At 40.7% G+C, this 19,218-nt stretch overlaps 2 protein-coding genes and 2 long non-coding RNA genes across 7 annotated transcripts; 3 read left to right on the forward strand and 1 right to left on the reverse strand.

The window, feature by feature from the left end:
• The first annotated feature begins 1,495 nt into the window (after positions 1 to 1,495).
• On the forward strand, positions 1,496 to 2,979 carry LOC134188451 (uncharacterized). Its single transcript, XR_009971354.1, has 5 exons — positions 1,496 to 1,924; positions 1,993 to 2,105; positions 2,202 to 2,340; positions 2,422 to 2,475; positions 2,584 to 2,979. It is a non-coding gene; the product is annotated as an uncharacterized LOC134188451 (long non-coding RNA).
• Positions 2,980 to 3,369: 390 nt separating this feature from the next.
• LOC134188450 (nicotinamide N-methyltransferase-like) lies at positions 3,370 to 5,099 on the forward strand (the record flags this gene model as incomplete). Its single annotated transcript, XM_062656616.1, has 2 exons — positions 3,370 to 4,620; positions 5,073 to 5,099. Coding segments are annotated over exons 1-2 (705 nt in total), but the record flags the coding sequence as incomplete, so codon positions are not given.
• Positions 5,100 to 5,917: 818 nt separating this feature from the next.
• On the reverse strand, positions 5,918 to 9,364 carry LOC134188452 (uncharacterized). 4 transcript variants are annotated; one of them, XR_009971357.1, is made up of 5 exons: positions 8,988 to 9,363; positions 8,741 to 8,902; positions 7,019 to 7,761; positions 6,793 to 6,954; positions 6,650 to 6,728 (listed from the first exon to the last, which is right to left on the reverse strand). It is a non-coding gene; the product is annotated as an uncharacterized LOC134188452 (long non-coding RNA). The 4 variants fall into 4 exon arrangements; XR_009971358.1 differs by lacking the exons at positions 6,650 to 6,728; positions 6,793 to 6,954 and adding an exon at positions 5,918 to 6,321; XR_009971356.1 differs by having other exon boundaries at positions 6,635 to 6,954; positions 8,741 to 8,928; positions 8,988 to 9,364.
• Positions 9,365 to 11,813: 2,449 nt separating this feature from the next.
• LOC134188448 (uncharacterized) lies at positions 11,814 to 13,414 on the forward strand. Its single transcript, XM_062656613.1, has 3 exons — positions 11,814 to 12,242; positions 12,306 to 12,495; positions 12,839 to 13,414. The coding sequence occupies exons 1-3, from the start codon at positions 11,829 to 11,831 to the stop codon at positions 13,360 to 13,362; spliced, it is 1,128 nt and encodes a 375-aa protein (XP_062512597.1). The 5' UTR covers positions 11,814 to 11,828; the 3' UTR covers positions 13,363 to 13,414.
• The last annotated feature ends 5,804 nt before the right edge of the window (positions 13,415 to 19,218 follow it).

Consider the following 19,218-nt stretch of genomic DNA (forward strand, 5'->3'; position numbering starts at 1 on the left):
AAACAACAATATTGCTATCATCCTGAATTGTAATACTAACAATCGATAAATGAGCGATTAGAGCAATGGTTGCTACCCAGCCCTCACTGCCTACTACACACACACACACACACACACACACACACACACACACACACACACACACACACACACACACACACACACACACACACACACACACATTATAAATAATGTTTAATATGAATTAGTGTATATGTGTATATATAATTTTTACAGTAAGGTATAATAATAACTGCTGGAGTTGCTGTGCGCACCAGAAGAGATTAATGACCATTTTGAAAGTATATAATGAATCACCTCTATTTTTCTGTTATAGACAGTTAACTAGACACAATCATATCACTAAACTACCCCAAAGCACAGTGCCACCCCATCTTCACTAAAATATAATCTTCTAACACTATTACCACTAGAATCAAAATAACATTACAAACAGTTTTGGCAGACGAAAGGATCATTTTTCCAACAACTTGATGAACTGTTTCACATTCACAATGGAACTGTTCATGACACTTATCACATTGTACCATCAACTGCTTCCCGAAATATGGCTGTTTCCAATGGCAGACAATTTGAATACTCTCTTTGTGACGACATCCTTTGTGATGTCTGGGCTTTGACCACTTGGGAAACTCAAACATTACTCCTTTATCAAAGCAGTCACAAAGGTGTTTGCGCATGCGCCTCTGGTCCCAAAAACATTCTTGAGGCAGCACGCCGCAACACAAACTAGTTGCTACAGCAATAGCGAACAGTCCACAGTCTGAGCCTCCCACTTGCTTCTAAATATCAGCCCACTTCAAAGCCATTTCTTTAGTTGTTGGGGCTATCATGTATGCCATTTGCTTTACAAATTTCTCCTTCACTGAAGCATCGATGTTTTCATACAGTGAATCGTAAATGACCACTGCGTCTTTGTCACAGCCGATATTACTGACAGTAATCCAGTGATTACCTGCTATGTTCATGATCTGAATGAAGTTTCGGTCTGGTGTTCCAACAAACTGACATCCGTCTGCTTCAAAAACACACACAGATTGGCAACCCCCTATCTCCTTGAATTGCTTTGCAAGCATTGCTTGGGCATGGTCGATGTGTTCATCAGCCAACAAGGTTCCTTCAGACTTCACACTATTGATAAGAGAGGAAACTTCTTTCTTCAAGAGTGCATACTTGCTGATGGCCATGTGTCCAATCTTTCTCTTCTTTGCTTCAGTTTGTGACACCACAATGACACCTGCAGTTCATTTAGTTGCTCTGTGCTCTTTTTTCTTCTGCTCTCTCTATATAATTGCATATAGCATATACATATTAGGTAATAAATAATTATTTTTTACAGTTGAATTATTTACTTCAACCCAGTGCTTTGCATTGTTGTAACATATTAAAATAGTTAATTAATATATAACTAACAATACTAATTTTTAATTTCTTACACAATGTTTGTAGAATTTTTTATTTAGTGTGTTGGCAGTGTAGTGACTAATGGATTTTTGGACTGTTGTCTCCTAACCAAATATTTTGTAATCATTTGACTGATGCTATGTCATATGCTATCACTATTTTGAGTACATTGTGTGGTGCAATGTTTTAATATCTGATTTGTTTCAACAACACAACGCTTCCATTCCATGTACACAATCGAACCAACCTCTATTGGTCTCCAGCAAGTTATAAATGTTTGACAGTATTTCCTGTTTCCATTATAGAAAAGGAATTAATTTACGTTGGGGTTAAGAAAGACACGAGAAAGAAAGTTATTTATCAGCTAGATGAAATAACAGAAATTCGTCATCAATACCACTCTAACTCCATGGGTGGACAGAGTGGAATCAACAACACACTTGCTAAAGTCTCCAAGTTCTACACATGGAATGGCATAAAGGAAGATGTCATTGAATATGTAAATAGATATTGTATAAAATAGGATTATTTTGTAAACTATAATGATTTGACAATGTCATTCTACAGTGTGAATCTTGTGATCGCTGTCAGATGTACGACAGACTAAAAGACACAGGCTCCAGAGTTGAAGCCTAGTAGGGTAAAGGCGCCTCAAGAACTGGTTGGGATGGATCTTATTGGTATGTACCAGCTTTGTAGTTTTTATATAAACTGTTAGCTGTGTTGTATCATCTGAATTTTAGTTAAGACCATGTTATTGTTGCTATCCCTTTTAGGACCACTACCAACAACTGATGCTGGGTTTAGGTACATTCTTACCTTTACAGACTGCTACACAAAATTTGTGGATTTCTACTCATTGATGGATAAGACTGCTAATGGTGTGGTACAGAGAATTAGAACTTTTGTATGCAGGTACAAGTTCAATTTATCTTCAATGTCAACAATCAGCCGCAGGCACTTGTGAAACTGGTAACATTGTTTTGTATTTTACAGATGGGTGCTCCCAAAAGATTTCTTTCTGATCAGGGGAGAGAGTTTGTTTCACAAGTAAGAAAGGCATGTCGATTCTGTTTCTCACACTAATTAATTTTAATTACCAAATTAATATACATTACAAATATTTATGAAATGCTGTTTCTTTAATTACATTTTTAGATCATGACAAGCTATGCAGGCTTTCTTATGCATGCTCATTGTTTTGGGCATAGCATATGGATTGATGGAAGACTTGGCATTGGGTAGAAGGAATGTTATACAGAATTCTTTCACCTCATAACTACATTTTCTTGTCCATTAAGTTTGTCCTATGATGTAAAATATTTTGCATGTATTTTCAGGTCAACACAGAGTTTTGCAGGAGGTTTAACATCAAGCGGTCGTTGACAAGTGCATACCATCCCCAGAGTAATGGCTTGAGCGCATCCAATTTGCGACTGCATGTCCAGTGCACCCTCCCCGGAGACCTTGCCGCTTGCAGTGCAGGAAGCCTGCTCCTCTTTGTTAACTAGAACATCAACAAGATTTCTTGCTAATTCAATACCGTCCTTCGCTGCTTCTGTCTTATTGAGGCAAGAAAACGGAACTCTAGCAGCAAGTCGCTCATCCGCTACAAACGCTGCCACGCACTAGACGATCAACATTTACGAACACGATCTCGGACAAAACCTTTCGCCTGTGCAAAGTTACCTGCTTCATCATCGCACCCAAAGTCGTCGCTTCGAACTGGCTTTGACCTCACTCAATTCATCTTCTCACCACGTGCAACACTTTCCACTTGTTAAAAAAGATGATGACGTCTGATTGTGATTGGCTTGCTGATAACAAGTGATAGCCATGCTGACCACACGTGACAAAGGTTTTTGCATTCCAACGAGTGTATAGCTGTTGCTGCGGGCCCTAGACGCGGCAAGGATACAACCATTCAGGTAGCTTGTTCATTTCATTAGTATTTGTAGTATAGTGGTACCGCGGTGATACGGGCCTCCCGGTAACGTGGGGCTCTGGTTGTAAAGTAGCGCGAAGTAGCCTTTCTTTGTCCTAATAGTCGAGTTACTACAGTATTCGTAAATATTCTGGACGAACTAGACGTCTAGCACAAAAGTCATGCTTCTCACCGTATTCACATCATCCGCTATACGTATTCGCACCGAATTGACACCAAAGTATTGTTTCGCACTGTATTCGCACCAAAGCGAACCGAAGTCGGACCGGATTCTGTCTATTCAATTAGACTACTGCCTCACTAAGTAGCATTTCTTACCTAATTCGGGCCAAATTCTCTTAGCCACTTTCGTTGTTGTCTGTCCAAGTGTCCTCCTGAGTTGGAGCTTCGATCACTAGAGATCGATGCCTTCGTGGAACAATTTAGAACTGCTCAAGACCATTTCCTCCGGAAGTGCTTGGCAATCCGGCCGTAGGCCCACACCAATGGACGTGACGAGGTTCAAATTTGCATACCTTCTGTGATGCATTATTTATTTATTAAATTACATTGTCTTTCTAGATCCTGTTCCGATGACGGCCATCTCGAACGCGTACGAGTGTACCTTCCATTTGAGAAGGTATCACAGCCTCTACTACACTCTCGGTTCTGCCTCGTTCTCCTCGGCAACAATCCGGAATCTCTTACAGCGTTTATCGTTTATTCACGACTTCTACTCAGAGGTCGAGCTTCACGACGCAAGGATTCTCGAGTTCGGTGGTGGACCTACGATTTACAGCCTCATCAGTGCGGCTCCTTACACTAGAGAGATTGTCTTTACCGACATCAATTCGCAAGCACTCGAAGAGATCAGGCGTTGGAAGGAGAGTCAGCCGGATGCGTTGGATTTTAGTGACGTCATTGGTTACGTGGTCGGGGAGCTAGAGAAAAGGGACCCAGAAGAATGTCTACGTAGGACTGAAAGTCTAAAAAAATTGATTACGAGATTGGTGAAGTGCGACTTCCGGCAACCACACGAGCTCTTCGAAGAAGACAAGAATCCTCAGTTTGACGTCGTTTCCGTCCATTTCTGTCTGTGTTGTTCGGCCTCTCTGGATGAATACACAAGCAACCTAGTAAAATTATCCAAACTGCTACGACCGGGAGGATATTTGCTGCTGTCGGATGCGTTGGAGGAGAGACGGAAGAAAGTAGGTGATGGCATATTCTCTAGCAGCCTGTTTCTGACTAAAGACGCCTTGCTGGAGTCTATCAAACAATGTGGGTTGGAAATTCATCAAGTTAGCCTGCTAGAGGACTCGTGCACTGAACTCTCGGATACAACTAAGCGAATAACTCTAGCAGCCAAGAAACCTTGCTAGTACAATGTATTTATGTTATATTACTAGTGCTACCCGCCCTACGGGCGGTGGCAATCTGGGCGTTGGCAATCTACTGTTGTACGCCACTTCTGCAAAGAAGACGCACCTTCCGCGAGACCGGTGTCATGTCGATCGGCGCGTTACAGATAGACATGTGGACAGACGAAAGTGGGCGTTCCCGAGCATCTCAAACACGTCACAGCCGCATACTCGGCACTTCCGCGAAGACACATTCTCGTAGCAATCTAATTTTAGGTTAATTTCAGCCCCCAAGCAATCCGATCCGACTGTTCGTCTCAGAGTGCGCATTTTCCAGCATTCCCATCTCAGACTCTTCCCACCTAAAACGTCATGATCTATTCGTGGAGGATGACGTCACTTCCGCGAAGACACATCCGCGCATCTCATTTCAGGCCGCCAAAGTCTCGTTTCGGGCCGTCGGAGGCGGTCGAGGCAAAATCCGACGCGACCGTTCGTCTCGGACTCGTGATCTCGACCGGCCCTCCGCGTTTCGCGACGATCCGAGCACCAGTGTAGCGTTGGGGGGTTGCTGGGGCAATTTTTTTGGGGTCCACTTTCTTCAGTACCCGGATATCCTGTAATCTGCACGTGCCATAAGCCCGTCCTTCACGTGCCGGCTTTACGTAATCCGCGACAAATCCAGTCAAAAGTGCGTTTAGTCCCTCCTGTTTCTTTCGCGCTCTTTTCGATTTCGCGACATGTCTGCCAAGTTTTCAAGCTCTTTTCTTACGACATTCAAGGGCAGGTTAGCTAGTGAAGCCGTACTTATGCACACGTAGATGAGACTCAATCTGCACTCCAGCACGTGTCTACTTCTTTTTCAATGCACCTAGGTCCGCTAGACACCTAAACAGGCAAGATTGTACGAGACTGACCTTTCCCAAAGTGAGTCCAGAGAAGGGCCAGCTCATCACTGTGCCCAAAGCCACTCACTTTAGCGACCCACACGGTAGCCCAATGATGCCCAGTGAGTCTGTCTGCAGAAATCTGGCTGGAAGAATCAATGAGCAGGCTGGAGACAACACTCAAGCCCGTGCATTCCTATTTGGCGTATTCAATCTTGAAGGAATTAGAGAGTTCCAACCAATACATGAAGCCAAATCCATTGCCTCCCAGGTATATATATATATATATATATATATATATATATATATATATATATATATGTACTTGAATTTTACTAATTAACTGTAATTCGCTAAAGCACACTTGAAGCAGTATGCAAGAGTTACTAAATGCAACATTGTACACACACAACTACAAACAGGTTGTTATTTGACTTGCTACTCAGTACTGATATGCCACAGATTGTTATCAGTGCTCAGTATACACTTAGCTTATTATATATGTGGTGTGTGTGTGTGTGTGCGTGTGTGTTTATATTATTATATCCAACCGGTAATGACTATAACTGGTTAGAATTAAATTATACAGCATCGTAAACTGGTAAACAAATGTCACAGCTGTTGCACTAGCAGCTTGAATAGTGGCATGATTTTGCTGGACACTACTTTGACATGCCATTCACTGATCCAACCTTCCAAATATATGCAATCTTCTTCACATGGCCTACACGCAATGCAAAATATTAAGCATAGCATTTCTTCAGTAAATTTTTTCAATTAATTAATCAATTAATTAAAAGACTGTACAGTACATGAACTAATTACTTGTACAGTGTAATGACATGGACCACACTCGCTGAACCATTGATTTTCAAGAGACCAATATATATATATGGACATTTGTTGCTGTCCAGAACACCACAAAAAAAGTATAGCTGCACCATTTTTGCAGCACTGGCTGTTAATGGCAAAACATACATACACGCCTGAACTGGAACATGTACAAAAAACCTTTTTTGCTAAAGTTGCACTGATAAAACAGTTTTACTTATTCTCCAATAACTGATAATCTAGACCAATACAAGCCGATACGGATGGATACACGTAGCCAATCCAATATTTCACGATTATCTGTAATATTGACAACTTAATTAGTTAACATTGAGTCATATTTGTGGTATCGTAGGTCTTGTACCCTGCCATTTTGCAATCGTTTTGAGCAACTGTATGGTAAAAATGCAGTAACTCCAAATATGCACCTGCACTGCCACCTTTCCAAATGTCTAGAGGATTTTGGATCAGTGTATGGATTTTGGCTCTTTTCGTTTGAAAAAAAGTACAACGGAATCCTAGGTAACTACTCAACAAACAACAGATCTATAGAAATACAACTAATGCGAAAATTTCAAACAGAGACAAACCTTCTCAGTAGTCCTCCAGCAAAATTTTATCCAGAAAATGATTTCCATGACATCTTTCAAGCAGCTTTTCAAACTTTAAAATGCATAGAAATTAAAGACCAGTCAATGCCAAGTGTGTTAAAAGATACAAATAATCTACTGGAAGCAGCAACTTGCAAACTTAGTACAACAGCTCACACAAAGAACTGGGTAGTTTTTGAAAGCATCAAGCCCTGTTCCTGGTCAAGGATAATCACGTTTGATTACGAAGAAAAGCAATTTCTGTACCAAACGTACAAAATCTTGTACCTGCCAGATCAGCTTCCTGACATCAACAACACTGTAATTACGTATCACCAACATGAGTCTGTCACTATAGGTGATGAAAGATACATGTCACAAATGGCAAAGCGAACAGAACAGGACAGGACTATGTCGTGTCATTTTGGCTTCATGGGCAGGTTGTAATGGAGAAGTAGACCAAGAACATTTTGTCCTTCGTCCCGGCAAAGTTTTGTTTTACATCTGACATTCTATTGAAATTAATGGACATGAACATGAACACATCTTTGCATGCGTTAAATGGTATATTCATTGTCCACAAATCCCATCATTCCCTCCGTTGTCACACTGGCAGCAAGGTGTATTTGAAGAAGGAGGACCATCAACTTTCATGCCAGTTCAGCGAATCCATTCAAGATGTGTAGTAATGTCAACAAGATGGCCAAAGAGTCTTGACAATCTGCCCTCTTCCAAGAAAGGACCTAATTTGATAGAAAACACTGCTTGTTATAATTACCATAATTGTGGTCATTTGTCACTTGTGTGGTACTCAATAGCAGAAATTAAAACATTGTTAATTAATGTCACTCTAGTATATTGCTAATGTTACTTTAGTCTGATTCATAGCAGTAGTAAAACACAGAAGTACAATTATACTACTGAATCAGTATGCTCTATTTTTCATCATTGTGTGTGTGTGTGTGTGTGTGTGTGTGTGTGTGTGTGTGTGTGTGTGTGTGTGTGTGTGTGTGTGTGTGTGTGTGTGTGTGTGTGTGTGTGTGTATTATGTGTGCATGAATCAATGTATGGATCACTGTGCAGCATGTTATCAACTAAATGCCACTATCAACCATGCATTCCTGTTTTGCCCCATATCTTCAAAGCCCAACAGATACAGAGCCATGATGCTACACGAGACAGTGTGACTATAAAGAACCACAGAGAAGGTCCAGAAACATGGAACACAGAGATGATAGTGGAAGTCAATGGACCTCACACGTATATAGTGCAGGCATAAGGGTGCGGGCATTAACAACACATGCACACAGATCACATGTTACCATCCACCACTAAGGAAGAGATGAGAGTGTAGAAAAGCAACAACGTAACCAGCCAAGCATAAAGAGGATGAGTGTACATGACATCATCCATCAACATCATCAATCACATATCTCATAGCAACACCATGCATCTACACTGCCCTAGTTAATTAATGAACTCTACTATAGACTGTATCTTTAATTAATTAAGCTTCATGCATTAGCGAATCACTTACGTGCCAATGCATGTGTGTATGCTCACAAATGACGCCACGCAGGAACGCCAAATGTACATGCGTGCCTATACGTACAATTAGGGCAGCCATTTGACATGCCGCTGCGTTTCAACACATTTGGCACGTGGAAGCATGTGACATTCCCGCACTGTAGAACGCATTGGCATCTAGTCAATTTGTCTTACCTTTGCAGAGCCATGCAAAGTCCTCCAGCTGCGTGTTCGAAACGCTGTCAAACAATACACCCCGCCTGACTACGACGAAGGCAGCACTTCCAGTGTAGGTAGGCAACTGTTGCAGCAGAAACTACATCTTCATCTTCGTCATCACTTCTCCTCATCGGAAAACTAGCGACAAGTGAGGACACAATCATCTGTCACAATTCGACAAAAATTCTCTAGCTCGTTGTTGTTGGAGGGGCCGCCAACTTACTTTGTTCGTTTCCGACTTCGTTAGAGCTCCAAACTGTACACCGCTGTCACGGGGATTTGTGCACCCGGTGATTTGTGTACCCTCGCGCTTTGCTCGCGATTCCACACCGTCGACTCGATGCTCCAGACCTCATGTCGGGTACACATATCACCGGCCATGATGCAAAGCTGCTGGTGATTTCGGACCCTTGTGCTTTCCTCGCCGTCCCAGACTGCTTTCAAGCTACAGGACTGGCGATCGTAATGCAAACTAAAGTACTCTCTGTTCCCGATCATCTATTGTACATCTGCATTTAGCTAGAGAACGAATATCTTGTGACAGTTGCACCGGTAGCCGGAAGATGACCATGAAGAAGCCGGATGATGACTGGATCGAAGAAGCCGGATGTATGATGACTGGATCGAAGAAGCCGGATGTATGATGACTGTGACTCAACCAGATGATGACTGACTCCTAGAACTGCCGGATGGTGACTGTGACTCAACCGGATGACTGTGATCACAGTCACATGTGACTCAATCGGATAATGACTGCGGCATGCGAGGGTACACTATATATCTAGAGACACAGCTTTAGCGCTGGATTCAGATGCAGGTTGTTGCAGTTGTGCAGTTGAGTGTCTACAGTCGCGAGCAGTTGTATATCATAGCAAGTAGAATTGATTCTTTGGTTAGCTACAGTTGATCTACTCTAGAGTTGTAGCTGTATCTACGATTTCGTACTAATATGCTTCTATTTGGCTTGTATTATGTTGTCTCAGTCTGGACGCGCGTGATAGAGCCATATGGGCAATCCAGAGTTGACGGATGCAGAGTCAGACGTAGAAGCTACAGTAAGATAGCACTGACATCTGCATGCATTAGTATTGAAGAAATTCTCTAAACAATTGCAACATTACAATTACTTTAATGATGTGATAGGAAGTAGATACTGTAACTTCAGCAGAACAATGGTTGGAAAACATTGTGAACTCATACAGAGTTCCTAGTCTCTGGAGGAACAAACTACACTGATATTCCAAGCAGGAAACAAAAGTCATTTAGAAGAAGAGCAAAAGATTTTACAGTTCAAGATGGAAGGTTGTACTACACAAAGACTTCAGGTTTACTCAGACTTGCACTTGGTAGCAAAAATGAGCAAGATCGTGCCTTTCAGGCTGGTGCATCATAATTAAAATTAGTTGCAGTTATTTGAAATATAGCTATGTATATGAGTGAAGAATCACTCTGTTGATTGATGTAGGAGTGTCACGTAAATCCAACTGGCGGTCATCTGGGAAGAACTAAAACCACTGACAAAATAAGGAGCAGATACTACTGGCCAAACCAGTAAATTGATATCGCAAATCAGGTAGAAATTTTTTTGTTACTAATCTTGTAAAATAATTTAACTAGCACAATTAATGTTGTCTAGATAAGAAAATGTGATAGGTGCCAGAGGACGAATTCTGTTCTCAAATTCCAGTCAAACAAACTCCACCCTATTCCTGTTCGTTCAGAAGTGTGGAGACTAGTTGGAATTGATCTCATGGGACCGCTAACAATGACAAGTCAAGGAAACCAATACATACTAACAATGACATGCTATTTCAGTAAATGGGTTGAAGCTTTCCCCATATCAGACAAAACTGCTGTTACAGTGGCCAGGGCTTTGTACACTGCCTACTGTAGGCATGGAGCACCAAATGATATTATCACTGATCAAGGCAGAGAGTTTGTCAACCAGGTTGTATGAGATATGTCCTATGTGCTTGTTAATTAAATCATGTATGGCCAATGTAAACTTTGCTTCACCTGTAGGTGTATGTACCACTAGTTGGATGTTTATACTGTGTTTACTTCAACAGGTGTGCAAGGTACTCCATTGTCAATTCAATGTCAGGCAAAGATTAACAGCAGCTTATCATCCTCAGTCTAACGGACTAGATGAAAGAACAAATCAAACAGTTAGAAAGTAAGATAAACAATATAAGAAGATAAGTGTAGTTCTATTGCAATTAGAGTATTATGACTACATAGATGCCTTGAAAAATTGGCAATAGAGCATGAAGAAGACTGGGATGAACTCCTTGACCCAGTTCGCTTTGCTATTCGAACCAGTGTTGAAGAGTCCACCAAGTTCACTCCTTTCTTTTCAATGCATGGGCGAGAAGCTCAGGTTTCCTTTAGAAGCTGAAAACAGTGATATTACTTCTGTCAGTCAGTTGGGTGATGTGCAGCAAGCAGTACATCATCTAAAGAAAATGAGAAAAAAACTTTTTCCCTCAAGTGAAAGAAAACATTGAAAACAGTCAGGAAAGACAGAAACAACAATACAGAAAAAGAAAAGGAGCTGTAGCAAACTCTATCCCAGTTGGACAGACTGTTTTGCGATTAAATATGCTAAAAAGGACAACGAAAGGTCATAAGATGGAAGACACCTGGCTTGGACCATACAGAGTTATAGAAATGACTGCATCTGGTGGCTGTGTCCTTCGTTGCATCAAAAATAATTCAACAATAAAGCGCAAAGTTAATATTAGTCAGCTGAAGATCTACAATACACCACAGAAGTCTTTTGAATTGGCAAATGCAACAAGCAAAGATGATGAATCAGCTGCTACTAGGATTAAGGGCAACAGCAAGTCAAATTTCTCAGATTTAGAACGTCAGCTATTTGATCAAAGTCTGTTACGGCTGTGGTGCACAGGAGCAATATAGGAGGTTTGGAAAGCTAAAGAAGACGACGAGAGAGAGAGGTATGCTTACATCTAGATACTGGCACAAATTGATTAGCTATGTTATGGTTACTGCATGTACTTTGTGTTTTGCAGCTTGCTGAACATACAAGCTCTGTTGAAGAATGTTGCTTAGTATCAATGTAGACGTGGCTCTGTGGCTAGACTGTCTAACATATGAGAAAAAGCCAACATTAAAACGAGTTAGTGATTTTGTGCTAGTAAACCCTGTTGTTCAGCAAGAGTTCAATGATTTTGCAAAAGCTGAAATAACACCAGAATTGCAATTACTACTAGACGTGGACTTGATTAAGGTCTGGGAAACTGACAAAGCACTCTCGTTGCCAAGGGTGTCTCGATATCAAAATGTGTATGTCAACATCAGCAGCTCTCAACTTGATGACCTATGCCTGTGGGTATATGATATGAGAAAGCTGTATAACAGAAAAGAAAGAAGTTTGTTTGAGGTAGTTAATAACAGAGCAAGTATGCCTCAAACATTGTCTAGTCTAACATCAGCTGCCAGGAGTTCACAAAGAGTAAGTCAACTGAATTTGCCAGTGGCAATAACCAGAAGATTTGTTATAAATTTTCTTCTACAGTGGGTACATGGTCTGGATCTCAATGAAACTGATAAATGTATTATACAAGGCAAGTGTGCCGACGGCTTTCTAACTGACAAGCACATGCATGCTGCTCATCAGCTTCTATTAAAGCAGTTTCCCTACATCAGTGGACTAGAGTCAACACTCCTTTGCCAGACTTACGGATTCGCTCATGTAACAAGTGATGGTATGAAATAAATACCGCTCTCACTGACATGACACACACACACACACACACACACACACACACACACACACACACACACACACACACACACACACACACACACACACACACACACACAACACAACACCACACACACAAAACCACACAACACAAAACCACACAACACAAAACCACACAACACAAAACTACACAACACAAAACCACACAACACAAAACCACACAGCACAAAACCACACAACACAAAACCACACAACACCACACTACACTAATAGTGTAATATTATCAAAATAATATTATAAGCATTCATGTGGTTTGTAATAATAACAAATACATTTTTGTACAGCTATTCAGATTCATTTTACAGGAAGTCATCATTGGGTGACTTCAACCTGCTTTGGCAAACAAGTACAACTATACGAAAGCAATGCTGGCCTACACTTGTCTCCTCCTATGGAAACACAGCTGGAGCAAATCTATCAATTGGCTCACAAAGACAACATTGTCATGGTAGAACAAATACCAGTGCAACAGCAACAAAATGGTAAAGATTGCGGGCTATTTGCAATAGCATATGCATTTCATGCAGCTCTAGGAGATGATGTAACCATCATGCATTTTGATATTTCCAAAATGCGACATCTGATTTACTGCTTGGATCGAGATGAGCTCTCACCTTTTCCAATGGAAGAAGACAAGCCATTGGAAACATGTGACAGAAGTCACTTTTACATTTCTTTGCACTGCATGTGTTTGTTGCCAAAGACACATGGCAAGATGGTAGAGTGTTACGTCTGTGAAAACTTGTATCATGACAGATGTGTCACATTGTCAGGTAGTGAGCCTTGGATTTGCGCTAAATGTAGATAAATGTCTTGCTATACACAGCTTCAGTATTAATTTGTTCAATTAATACATCAACTTTAAATATAAAAAGTTGAAACTGTGAACTAAGTCAGAATCTAGAACCTTAAACATTTGACAACGATATCTTTTATCAGGGAGTGCGGTAGCACTCCCTATGTAGGGATGCGAAGAATCTAAAATGGCGGCCCATACAAAAGTATCCAAACGCATCCGAACCGGATCTCTCAGAACTCATTACAGAGATCTCAGACCCACGTACCGCTCAACTTCAAACGTTCCTAATAGTAGCCAGACTATCACCGCTGACACTAAGCACCTCAGAAGCCAGCTATCGACAAGTAAAAAACCCGATTTATTCTTTCACATTTCACATGTCACTTTTGTCAGCCAGGCTAGTGCCTCACTCGAAGCAGCTACAACGACGAGAGTCACACCAAACGATTCGCTCTTGTCCAAAGAATTGCACTGACCCAACAGCTAGAAATGTGCAAAGTCACCTTGTATCAGCCAACTGCTGCCATGCAGTTCCACGTACTGCTTCCCACAACGCCAAGTTGTTCCGGTCACATGTGTACATGTGACTACCGTTTGGAAGCCTAGCTGCTACTTCCACCTGCTGCTACATGCTGCTTACAGTTGCGTGTAGTTGAACATGTACAGTACCACTATGTTCAACGTCGTGGCGTCCTGTCTGACTCTTTGTGCAAGTAAGCGTGTATCTCTTCCGTGGAACCCTAGGTAATGGGAGTTGTTTATAGATGCAATCAGAGTTATTACGTACATCCATCAGCTGCTACGTACTTCCGTGTATGTTGAACGTAACGTGGGAGTTGTCTAGAGATGCAATCAAAGATTGAAATCCCGGCCGAGCTGCACACGTCTAATTACCAGGACTGTCATTTCCATTTCAAACTACACAAGTCTAAAAACATTTTGAGAAAATGATGGGTATGTAGGGATGGGTATGTACTTATGTCATTTATGTCCATCTCCTACATCACAATAAGGTCACTTGAAAAGAGATACCGTAGCTAAACTGGAATGTGCAGTGTCTACTTACAGCCTGGAATTCGTGGCCTAGGGTGGGAGGGGGTGGGACAGAGAGTGCAACCTCCACGTGGTCTCTCCTGGGGTTTTGAGCATCAAATTATTCTCACATATTCAAAATGTTATGCACTCGGTTTACTAAAACTGTCATTTCCATCTTCAGGGTATATATACTGTATATATATATATATATATATATATATATATATATATATATATATATATATATATATATATACGCACACACACACATGTGCTCGCGTAATATACTTTTAACATAGCTAAAATATATGAAACAAGTCCAAAAACATTTTGAGAAAATGATGGGTATGTAGGGATGGGTATGTACTTATGTCATTTATGCCCATCTCCTACATCACAATCTTTTTACCTATATGGCTTGCAACAGTTGTGAATGTGATGTAGGAGATGGGCATAAATGACATAAGTACATACACATCCCTACATACCCATCATTTTCTCAAAATGTTTTTGGACTTGTATACTTACCTTAAATTGCCAGCTGTGTTAAGATTTCCGTCCGTCTGTGTGTACACATGACCAGGTCGTCCATAAGTCTCTAGTTGGCATACACGCGTGCACATCAATGCTCCTACAGCGATCTCCAGTTGCAAGTTGAGAACTGCAGGCTCGTAGACCCATCTATGCCTGCAGCTGAGTCTGCAATCGTCTCCAGCTAATGTTGGAGTGAATCTCCTTCGTACATCAACAACGTCAGGCTGGTCAACAGATTGCTTGGTTACGTACTAGACTTCACTCACAAAACGACGCCTAGAGACGAGTATTCAGTAATATCAATTGCTTGAAACGTTGCCACGGTTTGGGACGGCGAGGAAAGCACAAGGGTACACAAACCACCGGGGTCCGAAATCACCAGCAGCTTTGCATCATGGCCAGTGATATGTGTACCCGACATGAGGTCTGGAGCATCGAGTCGACGGTCTGGAATCGCGAGCAAAGCGCGAGGGTACACAAATCACCGGGTGCACAAATCCCCGTGACACCGCAACGTAAATAATGTAGCAATCTAAGCGCTCTAGCTAGAAACAGACCACAACCTTTACAACCAGCAGTTACCTCGCGTACCAGAACTCATAGCCTCGTCACGTTTTGACCTCGCGCTGTGGTAACATATAATTAGTAATACAAATTGATGGATTAAATGCCTTTCTCTAAGAAATGAAAACAAACTTTTTGCAAACAACATTTATACGGAAAGTGTTGGTTGGAACAACAATTGCAATTGCAATCAAAAGTAAAAGCAGAATTAATTAAGTAGCTAAAATATGTAGTCAGAAATCTCTAAAGTGATAAAACCATGCTGAAATCATGTGTTGTTTACTCTGAGACATGTTTTTTCGTTTGATATAGTAAAAATAGGAACTTTAAATTTATACGTCATCAATCATTCCTGAATTCTTCCAACGATCAGCTCATGAATTGACCAATTAATAATTAAGTGTCTACTTTTGGTTCTTCGCATTAATAGAAACTCTTCCTAGACACTACGTTGATCGAGTATATAGTTGAGATTTTTATAGGAATGTTTGAGGCATGCAACTATTCTATGTTTGTCATGCACAATCAAATAGATACTTGAGATTGGCTATATTGGTTTAAATTTGGAATTCGGTTTGTAACACAGCAATAATTAATTATAGTAATAGTAATTAAGAGCGTTAGACTGCTAGATCAATTAACATCTGTAGTCCCTAGCTGACCTATTTCTTGATCATGTATCTAACAAACTGCCTGATTAATTAGAGTGACTTCACTCTTTAGAGCTGCTGACCTTGAATTAGATTGCAATTACTAAAGTGTTTAAAATTTTAGTATATTTCTTTTACAGGCGAATTGCTTAATTAATTAAGTTGATCTTTTAGATCTTTATTGATAATAGCTAATGAAGAAAGAATGAGTGTTCGATGGCCAGTGAATATAGATTTTTTTGCTATAGCTAACACTTATGATTTAATTTCTACTCATCTGGATTGAACTGGCTGGTGATCCCAAAGGCAGCACAACTTCTAAGATCTGGGTTGTTTCTTTGATAGGTTATAAATATTAATGAATAAGACAACTGTAAACTGCTGTAATGTGATCAAGTATGAGAGCAATAATCAGTATACATGATACAGCTCGTCATTAGTTGCACCATGGGACTTTTATAATATGACATCATACAAAAACTTCTGAGATAACTTACATATGTTAGTAGATTCAACTCCATTGTTTTGAATGTTACTTAATTAGATGAGTATTAAATGAATTGTTTTGAATGTTAGTTAGACAAGAATTTTTGCTTAGTTGTTACTTAATTAATTGTTTATTAATTAATTAAAAACTGTGAGTGCAACTCAAAGGTGCAGGATGCAATGGAACAAATCACAGTCACTGTCTGCATGTACATGTCTGATTTTCTGTACGCTTCTTTCAAAGAAAAAATATTAATATACATTTATGTAGAAACTAGATGCGTACACGTCGACGTTGAAAACTGCAAAACATCGTAATTTGTCCATTGTCACGGATGCAGAACTTGTTTTCTTGACACACCATCGAAAAACTATACGTAGATTACGCGCATAGAAAGACGATTCAGAAACGAGTCGCGTCTACATGTGCAAATGTGTGCTCACACATGCGGCAATGCAGGTACGCCAAATCCCTAGGCATGCCTATGCGTACAGAAGATTGCGGCCATTTGACATGCTGTTGCGTACCAACACCTTTGGCACGTACAGACATGTGACATTCCCGGCGCATTACCAGCGCGGCACGCATCGTCATTCAAGCTAGCGCATACCAACGCATTCTGTACGGAGGCGCAATGGCGGTGATGGCAGGAACGAAATGGCATGTAACTATTTCACGCAGTGTGAAAGTAGTCGTCTCATTGACTACTTCCCTGTGGATAAACATACCACTAATTCGGTAAGAATTCGATCAGGACTGTGCCCATCCGCCCCACTTTCAAAAAGTGGCTTTCCGCCAGCTGCTTATTGCTGGTAACTTCCGTTGTTAGCTGTGCCGATTAAATAAGTAATATATTTCAGCATGAATGCGAGCAAACTTAACGTGCGCTAGATTGCTCGCTACGGAAGCCGGTAGCGGCGGATTGATATCAGTCCGCCGTTCTCAGCCGCACTGATATCAATAGACTCAAATCGTGTAGCGCGCGTTACCAAATATGTAAAATTTACTTTTCTAGGTACTACAAAATAACGTGCGCTATTCTAGATACAATGGACACGTCACCGTCTTGTATTCTAACTAGATGAACTGTGGAACATGTGTGCGCGCTCTTCGATCTGCTAGCAGCTCAGGGGACCCCAGTTTGGGATCGTTGTTTGGTTCACGTCGTGGAAACGGTACTAATCGACTTTCCAGTGAATTGGATACGAGTAGTGGGTTTCAGAAACCATACTCTTCCGATGCAACGATTGCTGGAGCACTGAAATCTTTTTGGTATGTTTAGATAATTAATTAAATTGATTAATAATAATTACAAAATTAGACAAATACACACATGCACACATTTAGTTGTACATGTGTTCAGTAATGATGTAGTCGTTATTGTAGAGTTATACATTGCAGAAATTTCCAAAAGATAATTTCAAACTTAATGCAGGACTGAAAAACGTCTTTGGATTGAATTATTGTGTGAATTCATGTTATTTTGTTGCTGATGTGTATGAAATCTCTACAATAACTAATATATCATATCATAGACACATGTGTGGGTGAGTGGTCATCTGTGTATTATGTGTGTGTGTGTGTGTGTGTGTGTGTGTGTGTGTGTGTGTGTGCGTGTGTGTATGTGTGTGTGTGTGTGTGTGTGTGTGTGTGTGTGTGTGTGTGTGTGTGTGTGTGCACATACACAGATGACCACTCACCCACGCATGTGATATATTAGTTACTGTAGAGATGTCATACACAGCAGGAACAGAATAACATGAATTCACACAATAATTCAATCCAAGGACGTTTTTCAGTCCTGCATTAAGTTTGAAATTATCTTTTGAAAATTTCTGCAATGTATAACTCTACAATAACAACTACATCATTACTGAACACATCTACAACTAAATGTGTGCATGTCTGTATTTGTCTAATTTTGTAATTATTATTAATTAATCAACTTAATTAATTATTTAAACATACCAAAAAGATTTCAGTGCACCAACAATCATCGCATCAGAAGAGTCAAGGGCTACTCGTATCCAATTCACTGGAAAATCGATTAGTATCGTTTCCATGACGTGCAGCAAACAACGATCCCAAACTGGGGTCCCCTTAGCTGCTGATTGAAGAGCGCGCACACACGTTCCACAGTTCATTTATTTAGAATACAACGAGAATACAAGGCGGTAACATGTTCATTGTATCTAGAATAGCGCACGTTATTTTGCAGAACATTAATATTAACTAATGATTGTGGCATTGATATTACATAAATTCTACACATTTGATAACGCGCACTACACTATTTGTGTCTATTGATATCAGTGCGGCCAAGAATGGCGGACTGATATCAATCCGCCGCTACCGGCTTCCGTACAACCCGGGCACGTGTAGATGTCGAGCGGCAACGCATGCGCAATCACTCCAATTTTAGTAAGCGCTGTTTCTTTGGACTGCAGTGGAAGGGTCAACTGGATAAATGATAAGTAGGGCTGCAGGGCCTTAGGAGCTGCGAGTCGGTGCGACCAGAGGCTGCATGCGTACAACTAGAACCACATCTCCGTATGGTAGCGCACGCTAAATGACCATACTTTCTAACGCGCGTTA

The sequence above is a fragment of the Corticium candelabrum genome, chromosome 13 (assembly GCF_963422355.1).
Source record: "Corticium candelabrum chromosome 13, ooCorCand1.1, whole genome shotgun sequence".
NCBI classification, from domain to species: Eukaryota; Metazoa; Porifera; class Homoscleromorpha; order Homosclerophorida; family Plakinidae; genus Corticium; species Corticium candelabrum.